The following is a 26,371-nucleotide window of genomic DNA, read 5'->3' on the forward strand; positions in this document are numbered from 1 at the left end:
AAAAACGTATTCAAACCATAACAGATGGAGATGACATTTTTATTAAAAAATACTTTATTCAAAAGGTAAAAAAATATGCTGCACAGCAGTCTTCAGTTAAAAAATGCTTCCACATGCAACCATTGTCCCGTTAACCTGTGGGAGAAGGAACATGAGGATCAATTAAATCAAGGTGAAAACGTGGTTGTAGTCCATTAGTACCTGAGTGAGGCTGTCACTGGGAAGCTACTGGTCTGAATTTGGAGCCATTGTTGATTCACCTGGAGAGCAGAAAACAATGAGTAAAAGGCACTTGCAATTATCAGTTATTTGTATTTAATGCATGCAGTTATGTTTGGACTCTCTGCAAAGAGTCCAATTTAACCGTCAACACTGGTGCGAGTACAAACTTAAAAGTTTACATTATTGGCTTTACAACTCACTACCAGCTACAAAAAAAAAAAAAAAAAAAAAAAAAGAAAGAAATCAAGATGTTTACTATCAGTAGTTGAGAAGTCTGGTCTTACCTACGGACAGCACTTAAGCCTTTGGTAGCTGCTTTCAGCTAGCCTCAGGCCTCTGTTCTCACTCTCCCCTGCTTCAATGATCCTGGCGATGGCTTTGCTACTTCTCTCCCTCAGCTTGCTTCCATGGCTAGCCTCAGACTTTGCATGTAAGCTAGCATCCTCCAGATGATCTTTGTGGAATTCAGGGTAGCGGCTGTACAAAGTGATGGGCTCTTTATGACGAGCCCCACTTCTCATCTCTTCAAGTTTGGACATTTGAAATTTTATATATAAACACCTCACATGTTAATACTGAACCCCAAACAGCTAACAATCAACCCAAATCACTAAAGAGTCTAACAAGACTTAAAAAAACTGAAAGGTGGTTTATTTCAGATTGAATTGATGCAGGTACAAATAAAAACCAGACATAAAAGATAAACATAAAACCCTTAATGGAATGCTTGCTTTCCAGAAAAGATAACATCAAGAAAAAAACAATAGTACAAAGTTTAAATGAAGGCCCTCCATGATTTATCTACTGTACATCTCTTCTCGTAGCAGCTGTAACCTGCCACAACTGTTTGGCTGAGCAGATTTAGGAGGTAAACCTGCAGCTGCCCTGTCACTTCGCTTGCTCTCCTCTCCTTGCTCTGCTCTCCTCTCCTAAGTACTCAGTCCTGTTGAACAATATGGAACAACATTGTTAACTGTGCACTGACTTTAAGGCCTGACATCCAAAGTGAATTTGTCAGTTTAGCTGTATCTCAGTGATTGCCTGTAACGACAAACTGGTTTTGCAACACTATGAGACCATGTTTAGATGCTCACCCCTTCTCATTTCAAAATCGCCCTGGGCGGCCATAGCCTCCAGGATTGTTTGAGCCACCACCATAGCCACCTGAGAAAGGGGGAAATTAATTTGCATCAAAACAGACAAGCGAGTAGCAACCATATTGATCTCAAATACTCACCTCCACCAAAGTTCCTGCCGCCGCCGCCACCACCGCCGCCACCGAAGTTATTCTTCATCGGCCCAAAGTTAGAGGCCTGGGGGTCGTAGTGGCCCATGTTGTTGTAGTTGTTACCACCTCCACCCCCGCCGCCACCACAATTACCTTAAAGGTTATTTTCTGTTATATTGTGATGCTGGGCAGAAATAAACATGGTTTTTACCAAGAGAATTCTTACCGTAACCATTGTTGTCATAACCATTTCCTCCATATCCACCGCCACCGCCTCCTCCTCCACCACCTTGGTTGTAGCCACCCTGATTATAACCACGGTTTCCACCTTGGTTGTAGCCTCCAGGACTGCCAGGACCACCGCCATAACCTGAAATATAAAAAAACATTAGTACTCTAACAAATCATTCAAAACCCACTTTAAATAACTAAAAAGGTGTATACCTCCTCCATCACCCCCATTGCAATTGTACGGACCATCGCCATATCGACCACCCCTGCCACCTTATGAGGGGAAATCAGGATTTAAAAACTCACCCTATTACACTACAGGTGTTGGTGTTCACCATCACACCCTACCTTGGTTGAAGCCTCTGTCGTAATCATATGGCCTTCCCCCGGTGTTACGGCCTCCTCTCGATCCCATGCCCACACTTTGCATTTCCTGCTTGGTGAGGGCCTTCCTCACTTCACAGTTGTGCGAGTTGATTGTGTGGTATTTCTGGACTGTTAATTGGGAGGGACGGCAACATTTTAACCACACATAGCACTGCAGGTGAAAGCTTGCAAGATAAACATTTTACTTACTGACAATCCTGTCAACTGAATCATGGTCATCAAAGCTGACAAAGGCGAAGCCTCTCTTCTTTCCAGTGTTACGGTCAGTCATGATGTCAATGACCTCAATTTTGCCAAACTGCTGGAAGTAATCCCTCAAATGAGATTCTTCTGTGTCTTCTTTTATGCCTCCAACAAAGATTTTCTTCACAGTTATGTGAGCGCCTGGGCGGTTGGAGTCCTGCAAACAACAAGAGCGCTTAATCCCATTCGTGCATCATAAATCAATCTGGATAAGCTGGCTCACATACCTCTCTGGAAACAGCTCGCTTAGGCTCCACCACTCTTCCATCCACCTTGTGTGGACGAGCGGACATGGAGGCATCGACCTCCTGCACTGACGAGTAGGTGACGAAGCCAAACCCCCTGGATCTCTTGCTGTTTGGGTCTCTCATAACCTAAAGGCAGAAACGCATCACAGCTTTAAGCAACCAACCAAACGTTACATTACATTTAAAAAGAGACATAAAGGTATGCGTACCACGCAATCTGTAAGGCTGCCCCATTGTTCAAAATGAGCCCGTAGGCTCTCGTCTGTTGTCTCGAAGCTCAGGCCTCCGATGAACAGCTTGCGGAGCTGCTCCGGCTCACGTGGAACCTGCACAAAAATATTTGCGTCATAGGAGAAGCAATGCACAATATAGTTCCGCATAATAATATTGTCGGTGGACCATTTATATCAAACTCTGCGTCTTTGATCAAAAATCAGGGATAGGGTGGAGAAGGCGCACCGCCGCCATTACAGTTTAGGAACCGCTCAGACTAAAGTCAAAGAACTCCTTCTTTCAAAGAGCCAACACACAATTAATATGTACTCACTGTCGTTTAATGTGTTAGGGATATAATCGTTTAAGACTGGTGTTGAAGAGAAGCCACTGATGTCCTTTACAGATCATCATCAGAACAAAAGGCCACGAGGCTCAGCTTCTATAAAATGGCGGCTTCAAGAAAGCTCTGCAGCTACGGCACACAGTCCGTCGACAACACCAAGTATGGCCAACCTATAATAAAACTACCCAAAACCAAACTATTAATCTTACGGCCTGATATCCTTTGATAAGTTTAGCACTCACCTCTTTAGACATTTTGCCGCTTTATCCTTGACGACTCCTTGAGAACCGACCGCAGAGGAACTAGCTGCGTCAGACAAGACCAGCGACAGGGTGAACGTACAAGAAATAGGAACGGAAACGCCTCTTCCCCTCAGCGATTGGTCTGTAGTTCCCGCGGTACTGTGTCGTCAATCAGAACTGTATTTTGATTGGTCTAAATTTTGTCAATCAATGCGAACAACCATTCACTGCGTAGTAGGCATTCGCCTTTGTCGACCATGAAGAAAAATGGCCGACCTAAATTACATAAAGCCAAAAATGAATGTGCCTTCATCTATAAACAAATTATCTGAATTGACAGAGAAATTGAATGCTCACATTTAAAAGGTGCTGAAAAAACGACTTATTAACTTTTTTCTACGAAACGAGCCTAAGAAAGACAATAAACAATATAAAAGATAGACAAATTGCCGTCTGGCTAAACAACACGGGAAATATCATTCGCATGTTGGTACACAAGATGTCCCGTAATCAAACAAACCGATGCAAAATGTACAACTCTTGAAGAGTTTATGCTAAAGTATAATTTAAAATGAGCCAAATTAGTTAATCTGGGCTTTGTGTGTGGTGACTAAAGGGGGAAAATAACATGAACATAGAGAAATAAATAAATGCAGCAAGATTTAAACGAAAAATATATGAAAACATAAATTACTACAACAAAGTAGACGTATATATATTAATTTCTTTATTTTCAGTCAAATAATTGTAACCCTTTATGCTGTGTTTTTTTTTATTTTGTATTATCGTGTATACTTATTTTGTAAATTATTGTGACTGCAAGTTACTACAATTTTATAAACCGAACGTTAACGTTATAGAAAAGTTAAAATTTAGTAGGAAGGAACGTGTTTTCTAAACATTTATTATGTCACCAGCAGACTGGGGGCGGGTATGTTCATTGTGCGTTTTTAACGCGCGCTTTTTGCGCACGGCACCTTTATGTGCTACAGGCTAGATGCTAACGCTGGTGCTGCATTAGCTGCACTGCTGCCTCTAGATAAACGGAGCAGTCCCTGCGACCAGCGGCCTACATCCAGTGGGTTATACACTCCGAGGGTAAGAAACTGCGTTTTTGTAAATGTGCTTTACGCTGTTGCAAGTATCGGGTAGTTGTTTGATAAGTAAATTAGCGAGTATAGCATAGCTTTAGCACGTAAGCTAGCTCCTTTGGCTAGTTTGGGGTTAGTTAGCAGGACAAATCCCTTGGTCTTCATTGAACTGTGTGCTTTGTTCGTTTTCTGTGAGTGCAGTCTGGTCGCATATAACTATTTCAAACGGGCATATGTCGAGAAATGCACATGTATGGCCATTATATTAGCAGTTTTCCCATGCTTATCGTTCTGCTAGTGGGAAGAACGAGATTAAATGAAGATATTCATTGATGCACGGTAACCACGTTGTGTGGCTAACGCTCATGGTTGCAAACCTGCAGCTTGAGCTTAAATTTATGTGTTTACATGTGGACGAGCGCTGAGAAAAAATGGCATGTTTTGTGAGATGCTTGTTTGTGATTTCGTCGTGAACAGGAAAGTGCCATCGAACTCTAAAAGAGTGTAGTGTGAAGCACCCAACTCCGAGATGGGCAAAAAGTCACGTGAAGAGGAGTCCTCATCTGATGAAGAAGAGTATGTTGTGGAGAAGGTGCTGGACAGGAGGGTGGTGAAAGGCAGGGTGGAGTTCTTCCTTAAGTGGAAAGGATACTCTGAGTAAGTACCAAGTACCTGTTTACTGGTCAGTGACTTGATATTCCCGTTTTACACACACACACACACACACACACACACACACACACACACACACACACACACACACACACACACACACAGCACAAAAAGCATCAGTGAAGCTGGTTTGAGCACACAATATTACCCTTTTAAAAATGAACGTGACATTTCAATGACTTGTGCTGTGATTTTCTGCAGCAAGCACAACACATGGGAGCCAGAGAAGAATCTAGACTGCCCTGAGCTTATTTCAGAGTTCATGAAGACCTATAAGAAAAGCAGCAGCAGCGGTGGTAGTTCGACACCTAGCAGCGGGGCCAGTAAATCAAGCACAGGCTCATCTGGACGCACTAAAGATCCCAGCAGCTTAAAAAAGAAGGGCTCTGATGAAGAGGAGGAAGAAGAGGAAGGAGGAAGTAAGCCAAAGAAGAAGAAAGAGGTAAATTATCTTCATTATAGGTGAATTTCATTGACTACGTTTACATGCAGCCAATATCCGGGTTATGATCGGGTTAAGGTCGGTATTCGGGTTTCTGAGTTGATCAGAATAACCCGTTTACAAGCCCGTTTACAATAAATAGAAAGAGTTACCCCTAACTTGCATAACCCGATTTAAATGCGGACGGTGGGGTAGCGTCAAGACATATGGACTACGTCCAGACGCAATATGCCTCATTTCCGGTTCTTCTTGTTCCGGTATCCGTGAAAACAACAACACGTTTCCCAGTTCGGAAGAGACGGCGACCGCGTTTGTTTGTGCTTTAGTTTCTTCGTCACTGCGAAAGTGTGGTGCTGTGCCGCGACTCGCCATGTTGCTCCCAACTTGTTGTTTACTTCCGGTGTTCTGGCGCATACAAGACGTCTCGCTACTCAAAAGACCAAGATTCCTTGCGAACAGAGCATGTGCAGAACACACGCTTTGATGGGGATATCCCGGTATGCGTTTACACGACCAAACATTCGGGTTAGAAAAGGGTTACGCCAGGTGTAGTAACCGGGTTTTTAAAAACCCGGTTATGAGCATATCCAGGTTTTTGGCGGTGTTTACAAGGACCTGCGGAACCGGGTTATTGTGAATATTCGGGTTTTAAAAGGGTTACTGGCTGCATGTAAACGCACTCATTCTGATATGAATCATTTGTATGCGTGGGAGCATTTGTACTTAGCTCTTCTGAACTGATTTCTGTAAAGACTGTTTATATTTTAGCTAAATGTTGTAAAATGTATAATTTTGAGATGAAAATGATAAATTGTTTTTTTGAATTACCAATAATGCATTAACTTATGGGCAGGTGATGGGCAACACCTATACTTATTAAATAATATAAGTTATATCTAGATTTGACCTGTGTTTAGAATTGCTGAATTTATGGCCAATGAAATAGCCCTTTGGCAAATATTCAGCTGGCATTTTTAATTTTTTATTTTTTATTTTTTTACATTTCAGGATGAGATCCTAGTTGCACGTGGCTTTGAGAGGGGCCTAGAGCCAGAGAAGATCATTGGGGCAACCGACTCGTGTGGAGACCTCATGTTTCTAATGAAGTGGTAAGTTTTACTGGTAGACTCATTTTGGGAGATCTTCATTCTGTTATAATGACAATGCACTTACTTTTATGCACTTTGGTAATCATAATGCACCCATTTCGTAGTAAAACAAAATTTTCCTCAGACATAAACATTAGAAGCTAACCTAGCACAGGGGGGACTAACAGGCCTTTGTAGAGCTTGGTGACCTGCTGAACAGGTAATTCAACCATTCAGGTGTATTGCAGCAGTGAGATGACTAAAACATGCTGGGTATGGGGATCTCAGACACACTTGATCTAAGAGGACTACTATTCATTCTCGTATGACAAAGAAATATGCTTAAGTATTATAAAGTACTTACATTTTCAACTATTAAATGTCTAAAACAGAACTGGTTAAACGGTGCAGAATTGTTGCACCAGAGCACAGCACGATGTCCTATCATGAGCTTAAATGTCTAACAACCTGAATCTTTAACACCACATTACTACTGGCAAATCATTCATTAGCTAATCGCTGTTCCGTCATAAACAGTAAGCCACATCATAAAACTTTATGCTATTGCATATTAGCTAAATTTATACATGCAGTAAATTGTCCCTAAGCAGAAGTGATGGTTGTAGATTTTGGAAATTTTGTTTTGAAATGGGAAATTTGGTTGAAATAATTTGGAAAAGTGAAGGACAATAAGGACAAACTAACAATCCCTAACAATGCGTGGATTCCTTAAGTTCTCTTGCTGTTCTGGTTTCTCGTACAGGAAAGACTCTGATGAGGCAGATCTTGTTCTCGCCAAGGAGGCCAATCATAAGTGCCCACAAATCGTCATAGCCTTCTACGAGGAGCGTCTCACCTGGCACGAAGACGGCGACAAGAAGGAGAAGGATGCTGTTAGCGCGTGAGTGTATCACCTCGGGAGGAATCCTCCACTGCAGGGACTACCTTAAGTCAGACATTTTTTTCCTCCATATCCAAAACTTTCATGTACCACGTCCAAAGGCAACACAATGACAGGCGATGCATCTTTCTCTTGTCCTCCCCTCCTTCCTCCATCCACGTCCCACTGGAGCACAATGACCCGGGCTGCTGAGAGGGGGCCGTCGGGCTGGAGGAGAAGATGTAGTGGGTGTGGGTGAAATGCTACTTGGGGAACTTTCTACTGTATTGTCTTTGTATTCATTACCTTTTTTTAATATCGATGTATGTTTTAGTGCTTACAGGATGTGATTCTATCAGTGAGGAGTGCAGTGTTATGATCAGGTGGGATTGAGTTGGAGTATTGACATTATGGAAGTAACCATCTCTGCACTTTCCTGTCTGTTTAATCATGTCCTTTTTAAACTTTTTATCTTTGTAGATTTTTTTTTTTTTTTTACCAAAATACAACGTTTAAATTTGAACAATCTTTGCTTGGTGATTCGCTTGCTAGAATTTTTTTATTTGCCGTTTTATTTTGTTGCTGCCTAGTGGTAACAAAGTAAAACCGCATAGACCGTGACCAAAACAGATGACAGCCTCTGAGGTGTGTGTGTGTGTGTTTGTGTTAATCAACTTAAGTATTTTTTTAGACATTTTTATTTCTCTAAAATCCTCCCTACACAAAAAAAAAAAACAACAACATTTTACCCTTTTCAAATGTGAGATAGCGGTCAATTTCAATAACTTTTTAGTTTTGTTTTTCTGGGTAATTTTAACATTTTGGACCAAATAGTTGGTGTATTCAGATGTTTTTCCTGGTTTAGTAAAACCTTAGTGACTTGCTCCTTTTTTATACATTTTATTCATATGACCAGTTTTTAATGTTAATTTGCCAAGTCGGTTGGGTTCTTCCATTAAAATGGTTTTGTCCTAACTTTTTACCCAAGCAGAATTTCCAGATTGTTGAGCGGTTTTCTTGTGTCAAAATAAATGTTACAAACATGTGTACTGTATCACCCTTTAATAAACATTTTCAATGGTAAAGTGTATTATTTGTATTTTATTGGAGAAAATAAGATGCATATTTTTCTCCAGATTTAACTTTCTGCCTCAAATGGTCAGAAAACTAGATACATGCTATAGAAGAAATTATTTTATTATAATTGCTTTTTTTTTTTTTTTTGCAAAGGAAATCATAAATTGCAGATAGTGAGACAGAGTTGCATTATCTGTCTTCTGTTTATTGGGAAGAAAATTGTTTCTTTTGCACCAGTTGCTGTTGCCCAGCAGATGGTGGTGTTGGTTAATATCGTTTTACAGTAGACTATCAGCTTTGTGGGAAGTAGTCCATGTTCAAACACCTTTTGCTGTTTTTACTAATGTTCATCTTTTCTTTTATGCGCCAACATCTGTTGGACCCACACATTTCATTCTAAAAACCTGGAGAAGTATGCATTGTTAAATTTTATTAAAGAGAAGTGCATTTATTTATATAGAAGCGTCCTAAATGCAAGGGAAAAGGCAGAATAAGTGATGCTTGGATGTGACCTATATGACTCATGGATCAGATATGGTAACCAAGATAACTGAGGCAAGATCTGTAAACTACTGGCCACTGTTGATAGGGTGCTGATCTCCAGCAGTCTACGGGCGGGGTGCACCCTGGACAGAGTGCTAATTCAGTGCAGGGCAACACAAAGACACACAACATGCATGCACGCACTCACACCTAAGGACAATTTAGACAGACCAATCAACCTGACAGTCATGTTTTTGAACTGTGGGAGGAAGCCGGAGTACCCGGAGAGAGGCCATGTGTGAGCGGGGAACACATGCAAACTCCTTGCAGAAAGACCCCAGGACCATCTTTCTGCAAGGCATCAATGCTAGCCGCTGTGCAGCCCCAAATATATTCATGTCAATATAATTTAAATTTTCACTATACCACTTCCTGGAGCCCATATGAGTTTCATTCTTGCTGCCAGAACAAAGTAGACGGTGCCACTGCAGAGGGAACTAAGATGCAAGATCAGAGATTTGCAGAATGGGTTGAATCTTGTTTTATTTTTACCACCGTCATTTTTGTTTCTTTTATAGCATCTGAGGCCGATATGCACAGACAGGCACATCTACGCAGAGCCACTGGAGTACGTTGAAAACGATGGAATTTTCCTGGCAAAAAGGCTTTTACACTCCAAATGGAATGCAAAGGTCACTAGTAAATATCCAGCCCCTGGGACCATTAAGCTGGGCAAAGGGAGAGAGCAGCGGGTTGTTTTATGGAGCCTGGAACCGGCCGCTGACAAACACGGGCCAATAGGTTTGGTAGGGAAACCCTCTGAGCTGCTGGCTGGATTTCTGCCACAAAACAAGCATCCAAATACAGATGTTCCTACAAATTATCTTAGACAAAATTAAATAAGATACAGTTATAGTCAGAGCAAACATTGACCTTGAGCTGAAAGCTGTCTGTCTTGTCTTTACCTAGAAATTCTGTGTTTCTGTCCATCAGTGTCTCAGAGAGCACATTCAGAGTCTCAGTGGCGATTATGTGCTGCTGTAAATTCTTTTATTTATTCACAACAGGCTCTTTACACTTCAAACAGAGTCCCCTACTAGTACCTTCTGGTGCAAATGAGTTCCACGGGGTGTTGCCCACAGCAGAGGTGGGTCGTCCTGCAGCACATTACAACAGATGAGAGCCGTAGGAGCTACTGTGCAGCTGTGCTGGGGGATTGGACTGACTCAGTGGGTCTAATCAGAGTTAAAGTTTGCTCAAGGATACCAGTAAAACCACAATTAGGTGTAAGTTTTTTATTGATAAGTGCTCTGAAGGCTTTAAGATATAGAGAAATACAACATGCAGTGGCATTTATTTTTGCACGGATCATGTGAGCACAATTGCCCAACAGCTGTGTCTCATTTTTTCCTTGTTGCATACATGTCTGCAGAGACAAGCGCCTCCTCATGGCTCCACGATGAGCTGTGTGAAGGTGATTGCAAAGGGACGCTCTAATTTGTGTGGCTATCCCACGTAATGCGCAGTGAAGCACTGTAGACAAAGCTTCTGAATGCCCCCCTTTCTAATCTGCACCACACCTTTAAAGCACCAACCTTCTGCTGGCTGTGTTTCCCTTTCACCACCACCCCCGCAGCTCCCCATCCTCCTCCACCCTCCTCCCTTCATCTCCTCTCCCCACCAGGAGGTAAGAGTTATAGCTGCCATAAAAGGCAGGTAATGCATTGTTAACTAATTCTGTCTGCTCAGAGCTGATATATCCTCCGCTCTAAATCTCTGTGCTTCCAATAAAATGCAAATGCTAATGCTTGCCCTCCATGCACTGATATCATTTTTAACAGGCCAGAGGTAGATGCTAGAGAGGGGTTGGGTGGGCCAGAGATGGTCTGTGACATGCTGGGGCTTCAGGCTTTCACGGTACATTGTGTCATAAAGGAGACCTCGAGACCTGCACCAGGTGACCAGCGGTGCGAGTGAGTGTGAACATGGCCACCGGTATGCAAGTGAAACCAAAAAGTCTTCTTCACTGGTTGGTTAGAGCTGCACGAGCAGGAGGATGATGAAAGTGACTGTTATCAAGAAACCAGGACAAGATGTTTTTTAGTTATTCAACATCAAATAACAGAAGCCCATTTGCCTGTGGGTGTAATGCATCATATTTCCATGTTAATAGTAGTGTCACACTTCGTGTAACCTTGGGCTTCTAAATATTGATCCACTTCTAGATTTTCAATTATCTTGTGCCGTTTTTCTGCCATCTAGTAAGGACCAGTGATTTGTGTTCCTTCATTTCTGCGGGCTTGTCTTGTAATTAGACCATAAATTAATTTGCACAGATGAGAGAACAAAAAAAAAAAGATTGAAGACACAGAGTAAGAATGTGGAGGATAGAGACAGAAAATCATACAAAAAGCACGACACTTTGTTTTATTTACTAGAATAAGGTAATTGGATTACAAATTCCAACACCATAACTTTGTCTTCCTGGATTCGTGATGCTTGCTTTGCTTTCAGCTAGTTAAAAACATGCAGCTAATTATTTATCGCAGTTTACTTCATCGATACACAACCAGAAATCATCCACTGATATGATTACGTCTAATTGCTTGTTGCACAACAACGAAACAATTAGGAAAAATTGGGTACATTAGTGTCAAAATGCGTGTGGGACATAGTAGTGGGACTGTGCGGCAAATCCATCAACGGGTTTAAAATGACCCCCAACGAAGTCAGAAACTGCATTCTTCAAGCTGAGGCTCTTATTTACAATGCAGCGCAAGCGGAGGTTTTAAAAAACCAATACATCTTTATTGATTTTAAATTGGTGGTATAAGTTCTCCTGCAACATTAGCTCATTGTCCCCCGCTGTTAAATTACACAGAAATCGGTGCTATCGCTGCACACTGTCTAAGTATTACACTGACAGCTCACTTTGCCATGTGGAGATGCACATTAGCCAAGCCTTAGTTGTTTGCTCAAAGCGATTAGGAGAAACATTATGATAGAAACGGGCCTTCGCTTGTTTTAGAAAAAGCTACATCTGCAGGCTCTAGCTTTAAACACCGTCCTGAACATAACCAGGAAGTAGGAGATCCGGGAGTGTTGTTACTATATTATGCCTTGGTTGATGTTCTGCAAGGCCACAGCATGAGCATGCTCTGATCAAGTCTTGTGAGGCCACAGAGGCAAGGTCAGGCAATGCAGAGGCCACCTGCTCCCCCATCACAAGGCCCCCCGTCAGCCCCTGGAGGAAACACGCCTGGTACAGACAGCATGTGTCCCTGAATTTACGATGGCGACTTATTGGCGGCCTTTCACGTTAAAAGTCATCTTGAGTTTCCCCCGGCCCGGCTGTATGTGTGGCAAGCGTTAATCCATTAACATTCGGCGCAGACACGTAGAGAGGCTGGCTTCCTGCCAGCCCTGAGCTCCGACGGTCCCTTTGACCCATGGCTGACCACAGCGTTCTCCTCGCCCCGCCTCGCCCGCGCTCCAAGCCACAGCTACCCTTGACACAAAGCAGAGCTGTAAACCATCTAACGTTACACTGTATATTAATGTGAAGCATTATATGCTTGAGGTAGTATACGCACAGCTTTATAACAGAGTAAGTGAAGTCCAGCTGTGAAAAATCCCATCTGTGTGCTGCGGAACGCCACAGCTCTTTCATTATAAGATGCTCAATTAACATAAAGTTTCACCCCCTTTTTTTAAAATTTCCATCAAGGATTAGAGTTCAGAGAGGCAATGGGATCCCTCTGATTTTCTGCAGGGGTGTGTGTTTCAAGAAGAGATATGAACGTTCGTATAAACTGCTCCACGAGGAATAGATCTGGCAGAACTTGAAATGCTGCAAGGCTTATCCAGGCCTTAGAAAAAAGGTGAGTTTTCAACAACATGAGCCGCTCTGCTGCTGGAGGTGGCTCCTGAACTGATTAGAATTTTAGTGTCTGATAAAGCCTTGATAAATACTTTATAAAGCCATGCTGCATAACAAATCTAACACATAAAAGAAGGAACAGGCACACAAGATGGGGGGGGGGGGGGGGGGGGGGGCTCTTGGCAGGTTCTTGAATAGATTTTATAATTCACTATTACAACCACCATCCTTGTAAGAGCCCTGTCAACTCTCTAGCCCCGCAAAATATATAAGTTAAACACACATTCAAGTGCTATTAGTCTAGTCCATTACACTGATTAGCAGTAAACACATTTGTAATAAAACTTTGTGAAATAGAGGTGGACGGTCCGCGCTCTGATTCACGGCTCGGTCCGGTGAAATATAACGTGTCTCAGACGCGTCGTGCTTCTCAGGTCCCTTTTTACTTTACAGGATCTGTGACACATGTGGCCCAATTTATCCAGACGGCTCATGTCTAAACACTGAGTCATTCATCTGAACCGCTGGCCAGAAGCAAACCCAGACGCAGCAGTGTGACAGAGGAGAGGGGTCCAGGAGATGTGAGGGGAATCTGGGAAGCAGAACAGACCAAACAGATGTCTCTCCACGACACAGACACCTCTTACTTCATCTCCTTGTTTCTCCTCCACCACTTTGCAGGTTGCAGTACTTTTCCCCCTGCGAGTACTCACCTTAAATCTTAACCATGTTTGTGCTGCTTGGTGTAAAAATGTGTTCAACATGCACCAAACTGCAGGTTACATAAGTGTTGCTGGAATGTTTATTGGTGCACTTTAACAGAACGTTTTATGCTTTTAACCAGGTAAAGGCTATTAGAAGAAGAAAAAAGACTGGATCATGTGTTTCCACTTTTGACCTCCTCTCCTCCCTGGCATGTACACACCTGGCTCGGTTTAGAATGCTGTTTTGGAGGAATAGCTGTTGGCTATTAGTTTCATCAGGATCGCTTTACCTAACAAACATTCTCACAGGCCGGTTTGAACGTTTCATGCATGTCAAGTCAGCGTGAGGATCAGAAACCTACTGTTGGTGTAAACAGTAAAAAATGTTAAAAATAAAGATTTGAGCGAGCAAGAGGAAAGAACGTTTGATAGCTGTTGTTAGCGAGGTGGCTTCACTTCAAGATGACATCTTTAAGGGAATATTTTAGCTCCAACTATGTGAAAATCTATGTCAGATGTGTTGCCTTGATTATGGGAAGGGCAAATCACGGCCACCTCAGACTCTGAGCTGCTCATCTGTTTCCTATTGGAGGAAGTAATGCTGGCAGGAAAGAAGGGGCAAGTAGATGAAGGCAGCCTGGAATAGAGGGATGGTAAAAAGAGAGCTAAGAGGTAGGGAAACAGGAAATGACTGTGTGACCCACTGGGTCCACTTATAACCCTGCCAGAACCCCCCGGCCACAGCCAACCTACTGCGCCAGCAGTTTCCATCACCTGCTGCTTCTGGTTCCTGCACATAAATCCAGGTGCTCCTAAATAAAGCTCCATTTCTGCAGGAGCCGCAGGGAGCTGGAGGGGAGGCAGAGGGGCAGGGCCACAACAGAGAAACTCTGCCTCCATCTGAAAGAGCGTGCATAAAAAATATACTGCTGCCTTAGAAAAAGAAATATATGTACACATATATATTTATACACCAGTAGAGGTGAATAGACACCTGGGAATGCCTTTCAGTCCCTTGCTAGTTGAAAGTGCCACTTCATTATTTCTGTCTTCTAATTAAAATAAACTGAACCATTGAACATAAAGTTTGGGGGTGTTGTTTTATTGCTGCTTACTATAGCTGCAAGTTATTAATATTTGCCTGATCCACAGAGAGAGCGATCGTAGCTCCTCACTGCCCCCTGACAAACTGAGTGGGTGCTGCATCCCTGAGCTGATAAACCTGGAAATCATCCTCGCCTCCAGCCAGGGGTCTTTACAGTACCTCCAGCGCTCCCTGGTGATGGATTAATGCACTGTTGTTGTCATTTTATTGCCATTTTATTGCCCTGGTGCAATTTACCAGGCTTTATGTGCCTCCGCTGTCCGGCGAAGGAACGCGCAGGCGCACCAGAGCCGCATTCCTAAACAAAAGGCCAGCTCTCGCCTGAGGACTGCGCATGGGCACCACACACACACACACACACACACACACACACACACACACACACACACACACACACACACACACACACACACACACACACACACACACACACACACACACACACACACACACACACACACACACACACACACACACACATTTATTATTATTTGAACACAGATAGGTGCTAAACAAGTGTGTGGATGAGAGGCTCAGTGAATGTTACTGCTGCTGTGTTCCACACTCACCACCTGAGGGCAACATCGCTCAGCTGGCCTGCAGCTACAGCTCTGGGTTAAACATCTCTGAACATCATATTAAACTGATCCGTCTTTTAAGTTAGTTCATGCATTTTCATCACTGCAAAGCAAACTGGATTTCTGATCTACTGATGATTTGTCGCAGTGACAGGACCGTGCCGTTTAGATGATGGATTTTGACATTTTTAAAATCCCGCAGTGATATATAAGCATTTAATCTTCTCAACAACCCCAACACCTTGCCCACCAACACAGCAAAACACATTTTACATGTTATTGCTACACAGTTTTAAAGTAAACAGTCCCAGACGCAGCGTGCAGATGTGAGGTTGCTGTTCTAACAGGTGGAGGAGCCTTATAATATCTCCTGCCAAATTATTATCCTTCCCATGCTGTGGGGAGAAACAGCCACATACCTACAGCGAGTTTCTCCTGGCAGTAAAAGCCTTATTGATTTGTCTGTGTGGGAATGTGTGTTGATTAACATCTGTGCTTGTTTTTATTTCCATTTCTAATGCAGGATACAAAGTGATTGCATTTTATTGCAACTCTAATCCTACAAGTAATGTTACAAATGTTTAATGTAGAAAATTATTTAAAGAATTACTCACTGTAGCCTGGTTTTGTGAATTTTGCCTGTGATTGTTCCTGGAAATGTCCACTAGAGGGAGCACAGAGGCTGGGAAACTGAAAAGAAAGTACTGGAAAGAGAAAAAACAAAACAAAACAAAAAACAAACAAACAACAAAAAACAAACAAAACAAATCAAACAAGAATGTAACACCAGGCTTCAAAAATTTAAAAACAGACAATTGTTAGCATTGCTTTATAAATGTGAGCCACAGTCACTAATGGTAATTTGATTATAATTACATTTTTTGTGTGCATTTCTCCCACATGATCACTGTAAAGTATAATGTTTGCATGGACCTGTAACCTCAGAGTCTCTCACGCTCTTAGAGCTGCAGATCCATCACTCTTAATGGAACAGGATAAGTTTCAGCCAGAGTAAGAGAGAACAGACAAAAGCAGGACGATTTATGAGGGACGTCGAAGAGGAACTTCTGGCTATGGGCCTTGATCTAAGCCGTGCTGTGGCTAGGCTAGTCTAGCCTACGCCCTGGGCCAGGGTCATTCGTGAACACACACCCAACACACACATCAACCCAAATCTGTACCACATCCTTAAATGTACTCATTTTCTCTTTTGAAGTTTTCACACACACACACACACACACACACACACACACACACACACACACACACACACACACACACACACACACACACACACACACACACACACACACACACACACACACACACACTTTCTTTTCTCTAGACGTACTTTTGCACGTCCATCTTTTTCCGTTCATGCTGAGATCTGGGTGGTGAAATATGGAGTGGAGACCTGTAACATGTTAGCTTAGGAGATAACCAAGGTGTAAATTATGTGGGAGTCTCTGGCCAGCCTTATTTATGAGAGCCCTGTCAGGTGTTTAGGTGTTGGAGTGAGATGTGCGGCTTAAACCGTTTACTTCGCTGTAAATCAGGTCATGCGGGCCACATCTGTTTGGACGTTGTGTGTTTACTCTTGTGCGCCTGTGTTTGAGCCTTTGTTTTGGCTGGGAGACAATGTGGGGTCTGATTGTGATCATGTCAAGACGTGAGCACTAATGCTTTGTTGTGCGTGTGTTTGTACATCTGATTTGTCTGGAGGCCACCGTGGCTGCTGGTACAGATGGGCTGAAGCACCAGTCTTAGGTTTTTTATTCCATCTGAATGACAAAGATCCTTTTTATAGATCCCCTCAACACACACACCTGCCGTCACCGTTTTAGTTCACAAGCAAACACCAGAGCAGCTCTAAAGTGTTTGCTTCATTTGCGATGCCTCTGTCTGTCTTTGTCATGTGTGTTTCGTGTAAGGGTGGATAGATGAATCTGACTAATTTTCACTCTGCAGGTAGTTAGAACTGTCACTGAATGATGTATACTGGTGCTCAGATAAAGGACCTGCAGCACAGACCAGGCCTTTGTCCTATACCACGAGGCATTTCTTATAACATTAGCTGTGTATCATCTTCTCTTCCCACATTGTTTACCCCTTGCATCTGCCATTTTTTATGCTTAACAATAGCACAGGACCAGGTGGATGTGTTTTTGTTCTTCCTAAGTGGGAGAGCATCACTTCTTAGAGTGAGACCAAAGGGAAAAGGGAGATTTTTAAACAAGAAAGGGGGGGATGTGAGACAAGGTTGAAAGGGGTTAAGAGCATGAAACAGAAAACTCCAGAGAGAGAGAGGAAGAGAGATCAAGAGGATAAAATGAAGGAATTGATAGGAGAAGGAGGAGGGGGAGGAAGGGGAAGGTGGGAAAGGGACAGACGATGATGATGTGCTGGAGGCAGGTACATCTGCATTCTCTCCAAACACAGCATAGGCCCTGTCTTTAGGTGTCTCCATCCCAGCAGCACTCCCTGGCAGATTTATGACCTTTGCTTTTGTGTGTAAGGGAGCAGCAGGGATACGTTGAGAGCAAAAGACACAAGGTAGAAGACAGAGATGGTATGTGAGTAGAGGTGAAGGGCGGTGAACAGAACAGCAGCCATGTTGCATTCCATCGATATCAGAATCCCAGCCTCTGCCATATTTCATCCATCGTCTCTCCCTTTATCTTCCCCTTCTCCACCTCTCCGACTCATCATGCTGTGCTCCTCTCGCGGCTCTTGGCCCTTCTCTGCTCTGCCGGGTCTCAGGCTTTAAAGCCCTCTCAGGGGGAAGGGCGTAAATCTGTCTCCCCATCTCAGAAGATTTCCTGGGGCTCAGCAGTCTCAACAAAGCCTGGCCAGTGTGAATGACCAAATGTTACACACAAACACACAGAGAGTCACGTCTCAGCTGCAGTTGAGAAAACGTATTCTTCTCAGGAAAAACAAAAAATAACAACCGTAGCTTATTTATTTCTAACATGAGCAATACAACAGCCTTTTGATTTGCTTTCAGAAAAATGAAGTCAAAAGCCCTCTGAGTGGTTCCTATACACACACATAAGCACACACATGCTCTATCCCTGTATAGAAAAAGCCATCATGTGAGCGTTCCTGTGATGGCTTTGTTAGGAAGCTCCTGTGAAAACACGCTGCTCCTCCTCGTCAAACCGAGTGACTGTGAAACCAATGTTTGTGTGTCTACAGGAGCACCCCCCACCCCCTCAAACCTTTTGTCCATAGGGGCTGTCCAGACAAGCTTGTCGTCTCCTTATTTTCTCCCTCCCCTGCTTTCCCCCCCTCTCTCCTGTGCATCTCTCTCTGCTTTATTGCACTTGATTCTAAGCGCGTCCATTCCTGAGATGGCTCAGATAGCAGCTGAAGCTAAATTGCCCATCATAAAGCATCTGCAGTAGCAATGGAGCTCTCAGGGAGAAACTGCTGCAAGGGGGTTCGAGGTGGTTAGAGCTGACTGTGAAAATACAAGGTCCTTTTTCTAATCCTCAAATGTAGAATATGAACTCTGTTTCAACATCCACAAATCACACGGCCCTTCCTTAAACATTAAACGATTCTGTTGCATGATCGATTTGCTGAGTGCCTCCTAAATCAGCTTTATGCTTATAATATTCAGGAACATTTGGCTATTTGAGTGTGTGGGTTTTGGATAAAAGTGATGGAAAATCAAAAGTAAAATGATCTAATGGTATTTCGGGACGCCAAAATGCTTTTGCATGATAGTACTAATTACTCACACAAGACAGGATAGTTAGAGTGAGACGCTGTGATTTATGAGCTAGTCATATATTTGGCTTTGCTGTGTTCCTGTCAGATGCCTGACAGATAGATGACTGCTGGGCTGTAATTGGCGTTCTTGTTTGTATCTTTTCCCATGTCACAACACGGGCACTTCCTAGACTTGACTGTAGATGGTGCACATGCAAAAGTGCTGGAGATTTATTCTTTTTTTTTAAAATTATTGGTGAAGGTGATACAGGAGAGAAAAGGGATGAAGAAGTGGTGTTAAGATCTGAAAGACGCATGGAAGGTTATTGCAGTTCTCTGTGTTTCTCATTTCTCCCTGCGTGTCTGATCAGTAATGTCGCTGCAGGGCTCCATATTGACTCATCTGAGAAACAGAGCATCTGTGTGTGGCATTTGTAGCCATAAATTTCTTGATATTGAGCCAAAATAACCCCCCGAGCTGCCAAATTAATCTCAGCAAAGATTTGGAACAGTCAACACATCATCATGGCCAAAAGATGGAAAGATATAGACACAGAGCTGCAGTGTATTCAAGTGGGAAACCCCCACGTCTGCCTTGGTCTACAGTGTATTTGATCAAAACTCTAATATTATTGCTCTGCAACTGGACGATAAGTTGAAGAATTTGCAGGGATCACAGGAGCAAGACCGGGCCAGCAGCCTGCTTGGCAGGAGCTCCGGTGTGATCATCATCCATGGGTGGAGCGACGTCCCTCACTCCTGCCTCCCAGCTAGCCTTGGCCTGTGACAGATGAGCCCAATGACAGCAGGACGCAACAACCTGCAATTGAACGTTCTCCTGTGATCTGTCAATGTCCGTGGTGGTGTTTCACTCTCAGGAAAAGCACACAGGGACACATGCACCTTCGCACACGCCCATACATTAAGTCATTTCACAAGCATTAGAAGAATCAGGGCCAGGAACGCCTTCTTGCATCTGGGGAAATGCTTCAGATACCTGTTGCAGGTGTCTGTGCGTGTCCTGTTTGTGCTCTGCATGGGCCTCATTCTCTTAGTTCAAAACCTCTGATCACTGCAGGCTAATTCTCTGGTGGGAACCCTGGTGGTTAATTTCAACCTGAGCTGTAGTTCTCCATTTTGACCACAAGATGTCACCTCTTTCTCAAAGAGCTCCTATAGCTTCAAGCCTGCAGTGGCTTTATTTTCCGCTTTGGTGGCAGTGCTGTGGTGTAGCACGGCAAAAGGAAATAGAGAAAAATGAAAATAGGACATAAATGTGTTTTCTGCACACAGGGCTTAATGAAGTCAGCCTTGCCAGTACATTAGGAACAAAGACAGCAAAGAGAAAGGCACTGAAGGACATCTCGCAAACACTTCCAAAATGAAAAACCAAGATAAAGTATAAATGGTGAGTTACCTCAATGAAAAGTAGTCCGCCAGATGTCGAAAGAGAGATTTATTTTCTGAAGAACTGGCTTTTTATGGTCAGGCCTCACTATACTGGCGACAGCAGAGTTGTAATACGGCATGTAAAGAATGGGATTCTATAGATGCATTCGTCCATTCTTCATGTTTAAGTGGATAGAATAATGACCACTGGCTGCCATGTGTTTGAATCACTCAAGAGGGCTTATTTTTTGTGCAAAATGGAGGATGAAGATGAATAGACATCAAACATGACTTTGCACAGCCCAAACTATCATATCATGTCATAATTTATGCAGCAACAACCTGCAGAGTTTAAATTATAACAAAACCCGAAGCAGAATCCAGCGCTCTGTTAGATATGTATCAGCGGAGATTATAAAACAATATGGCTGTCTTTGCTTGTTGCAAACTAATGATCACTTGGCTTCTCAGCCATAAAAGCATGGTGCAAATTAATAGTTTCAATCAATCAGTTGGTCAATTTCATAGCCATCAAGCTGTGCCAAGGATTATGTGCATTTCTCTACTCTTCTCCTTCAGGATGAGCCAGGGAGAATACCAGATGATTTATGGGCTCTGCGTGTGCTACATACATTTATAAATACTATACACACACATGCACACGTACACGTGCACAAACAGGAATGTTAAGGAAGCAAACGCACAGATACAGTCGCACAGTAACATCCTGCAAATGCACATCAGCGTACATGTAGCACATGCAAGGACGCATTCCAAAAGGATGAGTCACAGCAGGGGGCTGATCACGTGAGGACGCACAAAGGATGAGCACAGAGGGAACTCTCTGCTGTATGCCGAGCATGCTGATGACACATGCAGCTACACAGAGCAGATGAAACGTGATCAGCGATGATAGAGAACTTCATACAACCTAGTGATACATGTGGCTCACACATGTGAAGGAACATCCTGTAATACCACAAAACTGCTGCACTGATGCAGACACCTGCAGAATGATTTTTCTACAAACATACATTTTGTACACATATGTGCTTACTTGCATGCATGCCGCAGCTTACTCATGCATAAGTGCACATGTATGCACAGACTGTGAGCCAAGTGCAGGGGCTTGTTGTTAGCGTGTTGTTCCAGTGCTGTGGCTTGTGGGCCTGTCTGCAGGACTGATCGATGGTCTTTTACTGCTTCCCCAGGATTATCGGTCGAGTTCACCAGGAGGGGAAGGCAATTCATCAGAATGCTGTGGAGGGAGAGAGAGGGAGAAAGAGAGGCTTGGGGACAGAGAGAAAAGGGATGGAAGGAGATAGGTGTGTGCGTGCACGTGTATGAATATGAAGCACAGATAGGAGAGGACAGAGGTAAAGGTGTGAGGAAAAGGAGAGAGAAGGAAACAGGGGAAAAGGAAGAAGCCATGATGGGGATAGAAGTGGAAAGGGAAGAGATAAACAGATGTGCTTGTGATACCACATCATCTGGAAATATATAGAAAAGATAGAACTGCAGACACAAGATGAATATCACAGCTCGATGGAGTGGTGGAGCAACCTGAGTCTGAACCCTGCTTTTTCTGAATTTTCAACATCAAACACATACATGACAGCAGATTTTTGAGGCTGTAGGGAGCAATGAAACAAGTCAAAAAGACAACAGCTGCTCTGTTTTTATTGCAGTCACTGGAAGTTGATTAATTATTTTGATATTAGCAAAAACTCTTCCACTGAATCTGTGTTTGTATAGAATACTTTTAACTTTTTCAAATCAATGAACACACATTACCACAGAAGGTACGTCATCAAATCAGGAAAAAGTGACGTTTACAGCAAAAATATCACAGAAACATGACTGGAAGCCATTGTCTGTGTGTGCAGGATCATTCTGTGCTTGATTCAGAAGGTCTGCAACAGGAAGCAGCACTGTAACACCTGCAGATATAAAAGGAGAGAAACAAGTGTTTGCTCAGCTCCCCGAGGCTTCGGCTGGGTCTGCCCACGTTCTGCAGGAATCACAACACATGTGCTCCTGCTCATTCAGAGCAAAGAGAGGTGATTCAGCATTGTCAACCCAACCCTCGACAGAGAGACGGCTGATCAGGGACAAATTCACACAGATATCTAAATCTGTCTTAGAGATATCACTGTAAAGCACATTTCATCTGATGGCAGTCAAATTACCCACTTGTGTAGGATGAATACTCATGATACAGCCATGTCCTCAAGCAGCAGTTCATCCAAAGGAAATCCTAAATATAAACTCACATGCATGTTATTTATAACACAGCTTTTTAATACGCCTCAATTTGTGTCTGTCTTTTCATTTCTTCTTGTTCTCCTCCTCTGGCGTGTGTGTTTTATGTTTTCAAGTGATGATCCATCCCAATTTTTCTCCTTGCGTCTCTATCTCACTCCCCACAGACAGACTGCCATTTCTCTCTCCTCCATTCTCCCCACTGATGGATGGACAGATCATGTATATCCAATCTAGCAGAGCTCCTGATGCGGTTAGGGGCTGTGACAAGTCTCCAGGCAGGGAACCGAGCGGAGCGGAGCGGAGGAACGGGGTGACGAAGAGGACACGACATCTGGAGAGCACACAGACGGAAAAAGAATGCAGCAGAGAGCCGGCTGCGTCTGCGTATAGTGCCTTCAGCGTGCAACACACACCCTCCGCCCTGCCCTCTCAGCCACTGTGCGGGTTTACTAGTTTACAGTAAAAATAAACAGAGGCTCTTCTTGAACTCCACCTGCCAAAAACAATAATAACAATAGACTAAGTTCATTCAGATGTTGCTGACACAATAAAACTTATAGAGACTCTCTTCTGTTTGGATCTCAAAGGAATATAGATGGAGATTAACTGGACTGCTGATAGATGATGTTCACTCGAGTTTCAGATGTAGTAGCAAACATTAGCCACTAGGGGGTAATGTTATCCTCACAGTCATCAAAGCTGCCTCTGTGCTGGAGGTGGTGGTGGCTTCTGGTTAAATATTGAAAGCAGGGTTGATCATAATGTGTTATCAGACCTTAGCTGCTGTTTAGTAGCTCTTAGCTATTGGAGTTGGAGGGTGGGGGGTCTTCAGCGTCTCTGCTTCCTTGACTTTTATTTCCCTGATGGGCAAAATAAGACAATTTAAACAAAACACATACAGGAGTTAAAAAAAAAATTAAAAACAAGCAAACCTGAACCCCATAATTACTACTTTATAATCAACATCAGTGTTTCATGATACTCCAGAAAAGGATTTGAGAAAGTGTAAAAAAAAATTCTATTTATTAAAAACAGTAAAAGTCAAATGCATTCAAATTAAACAAAACATTTACATGGACACGTCATTTTTTTTAGAAAGGTTTACGACCAGAAAGACCTCAAAAAATTGTCAAACAAAAAATATTGACATTTGCTTTATCCCAGCAAAAATAAATAAATAAATGATTGAATGAATGAATGAATGAATGAATAAATAAATAAATAAATAAATCAGATATATACAGATATAGTAAAAGATAGAAAAATATATAAATAGAACAGAAATAGATCCAAGATCCAAACAATATATTTTATTGCTTTATGAAAGGTCTTCAAAGCAAAACTGAAAAGTAAAAGGAAAAGATGTTTTCACAGTTGCAAAATAATTTTAGAGAATTGAAAATATAAGCTAGGTTTACTATAAAGATTTAAACACAAAAACGTTGATAATTAAATTAAAATAGATCAGATTTTATGAGAAAGTTTATCGAAAATGTACAGTTTTACACAAAAATTTAAATGATATATCTTTTAAAGACATTTTATTTTTGACCTTATCTGTTGGTGTTTCATAATCTGTGATCTATTGACTTATTCTGTTGTGTTTGGGTCCATCTTTTATTCTGTTTTGTTCAAACCTCCACGTTCACAGGTGTGTGTGACTGCAGTGATTTCAGCCTGAAATTAATAAATTTCTCTTTATCATTTGCATTTCTGGGTAAAATTGAGTCAGTTTAACGTTGATTATTTTGCCTGAAGTAAAAATGTAAAATTATTCAATCAAATTGGCAGCAATCAATGAAATCAGTGACATCATGACAGTAAGGAAGTTTGTGTCTGCGCTAACCTGGGACCGTCTGACCTCTCAAAGGTAGAGAGGTCAGAGGTTAACTCACTTGACCCCACCCCCCAAAACTATACAAACCCCTCTGACGATTACTCCACAGAAAACTCACACACATACCTTCACTCTCTCCAGACACGTTTCACAGCGACTTTCTCCTGTGACTCCCGATCACCCACAGAATAATATCAATAAACAATAAGTCCAGTTGGTGAAAGCCTTCCTTTTTTCTCCTCTCTCCTTCCCTTGACCCCCCCACCCCCCACCCCCACACACACCCACACACCATAGAAACAATTAATAAAAAGCATTAAAAAATAACAACACAGTGGAGAAGTTTGCAGAATCCACCTCCATTTTATAAAGACGCTGCACAAATTTGCAGCCATTTTCTGAAAAGCAGAAGCACCGCCATGCACCCCCGCCTCTTGATAGTAATCAAATTTGGTCTCATCTTTTCATTTTCTCATCTCTCCTCCCCATCTGTGTGGTGTAACTCCTCTCTTTCTCATTCTCTCCCTCATCATCCCTCATTGTCACTCTGCAGCTCTGAGCCATTGACCTCCGACCCCCGGGCAGGTTCACCAGCGGGTCAGGAGCCAGGAAAAGGAGGTGGAGGGGTGGGTGACTGGGAGAGGAAAGGGGGCGAGAGGTCTGTTATGGGGGGATGCCAGCTTCCTCCTCTTGGCCATGGAGACAGCCTTCACTGCTGCTGCCATAGCAACTGGACGAGACGGCAGAGAGCAGACTGCACAGAGCTGCTGGGATGGAGCTCTCGCTTCTGTGATCTGGCTGTAACCTCTATGGGCACACACACACACACACACACACACACACACACACACACACACACACACACACACACACACACACACACACACACACACACACGGAAAGTCATACTCATGTGCACACATAATGACAAACTGGCACACACGCACAATCTTACACGTGGCCGCAAAATCTAATCAAATTTCTTATTTGGGCTGCCAGGTTGAGCTGGAAAACACTTTTTCATGATACAAGATTGATGGGCATTCCGTGTAGGCTGCAATTAATTGCTGCATAATTAGACTTACAAGTTATTTATTGAAGCAATTTGGAGAATACAAGAGCCTGGGGATATATAAAAACCATTTGATCATGAGCTGCATAAACTTTAAAAATGTCCTCTTACAAAGAGTATTTGGATAGAAATTAGCAATAAAACCTCCCCCCAAAATGTTTCCCGTGTTAATAAAATGATAAACGATAATAAATCTGGACCCAAGTGAAGGATGTGCTCGACACCTCATGAGGTCAAACAGAGGTGAGTGTAAGATCTGCACAAGATAGAAATGATATGATGGAGGAGAGACAGCACGTTGTGCACTTTTTGTTTTTGCAGCATGCAGGTGTGTGAAGCTCTGAGCCAGAGCCTCGGGGGCTGGGGCCCAGTCCAGGTGGTGTCCAAATAACAAAGGTGTTACAGTCTTACTCTGCCACTTGTTTTTGAGAAATTCTCACTTTATTTATTTGTCTTCTCTTCCTTTTCCCTTTTTGTCTACCATGGTTATAATTTCAATCCCGTTTGCCCTAAAACTTTTCTTTCCAGTTCCCTTTCTGTCTCTTCCTCTCTTTTCTTTCCTTTTTTTCATGCCCTTCCCTCCTCTTACTCAAACAAATCTGATGAATGAGGCTATTGGTGTCACTCTGGAGAATGAGCTGTGATCGGAGAGCCTTTGATGTCAGACAGCTCTAACGACGTCTCCTGATAAATAGACATACAGTAATTTTCACTTCATGTGACACCATGTT

At 42.8% G+C, this 26,371-nt stretch overlaps 2 protein-coding genes across 3 annotated transcripts; one reads left to right on the plus strand and one right to left on the minus strand.

The window, feature by feature from the left end:
• Positions 1–25: 25 nt before the first annotated feature.
• Positions 26–3,493, minus strand: LOC107390924 (heterogeneous nuclear ribonucleoprotein A1). Of its 2 annotated transcripts, XR_001573587.3 has the most exons (11): positions 3,361–3,493; positions 2,769–2,885; positions 2,539–2,685; positions 2,258–2,468; positions 2,030–2,176; positions 1,895–1,954; positions 1,677–1,820; positions 1,460–1,603; positions 1,317–1,386; positions 202–260; positions 26–135 (listed from the first exon to the last, which is right to left on the minus strand). XR_001573587.3 is itself a non-coding variant. In XM_015967931.3 (10 exons), exons 1-9 carry the CDS (start codon positions 3,370–3,372, stop codon positions 1,328–1,330), a joined length of 1,041 nt encoding a protein of 346 aa, XP_015823417.1. In that variant the 5' UTR covers positions 3,373–3,493; the 3' UTR covers positions 852–1,165; positions 1,317–1,327. The 2 variants fall into 2 exon arrangements, 1 of the variants encoding a protein (XP_015823417.1); XM_015967931.3 differs by lacking the exons at positions 26–135; positions 202–260 and adding an exon at positions 852–1,165.
• Positions 3,494–4,320: 827 nt separating this feature from the next.
• On the plus strand, positions 4,321–8,029 carry cbx5 (chromobox homolog 5 (HP1 alpha homolog, Drosophila)). Its single transcript, XM_054745933.2, has 5 exons — positions 4,321–4,458; positions 4,929–5,108; positions 5,325–5,565; positions 6,574–6,674; positions 7,417–8,029. The coding sequence occupies exons 2-5, from the start codon at positions 4,981–4,983 to the stop codon at positions 7,556–7,558; spliced, it is 612 nt and encodes a 203-aa protein (XP_054601908.1). The 5' UTR covers positions 4,321–4,458; positions 4,929–4,980; the 3' UTR covers positions 7,559–8,029.
• The last annotated feature ends 18,342 nt before the right edge of the window (positions 8,030–26,371 follow it).

This window comes from Nothobranchius furzeri, chromosome 15 (assembly GCF_043380555.1).
Source record: "Nothobranchius furzeri strain GRZ-AD chromosome 15, NfurGRZ-RIMD1, whole genome shotgun sequence".
NCBI classification, from domain to species: Eukaryota; Metazoa; Chordata; class Actinopteri; order Cyprinodontiformes; family Nothobranchiidae; genus Nothobranchius; species Nothobranchius furzeri.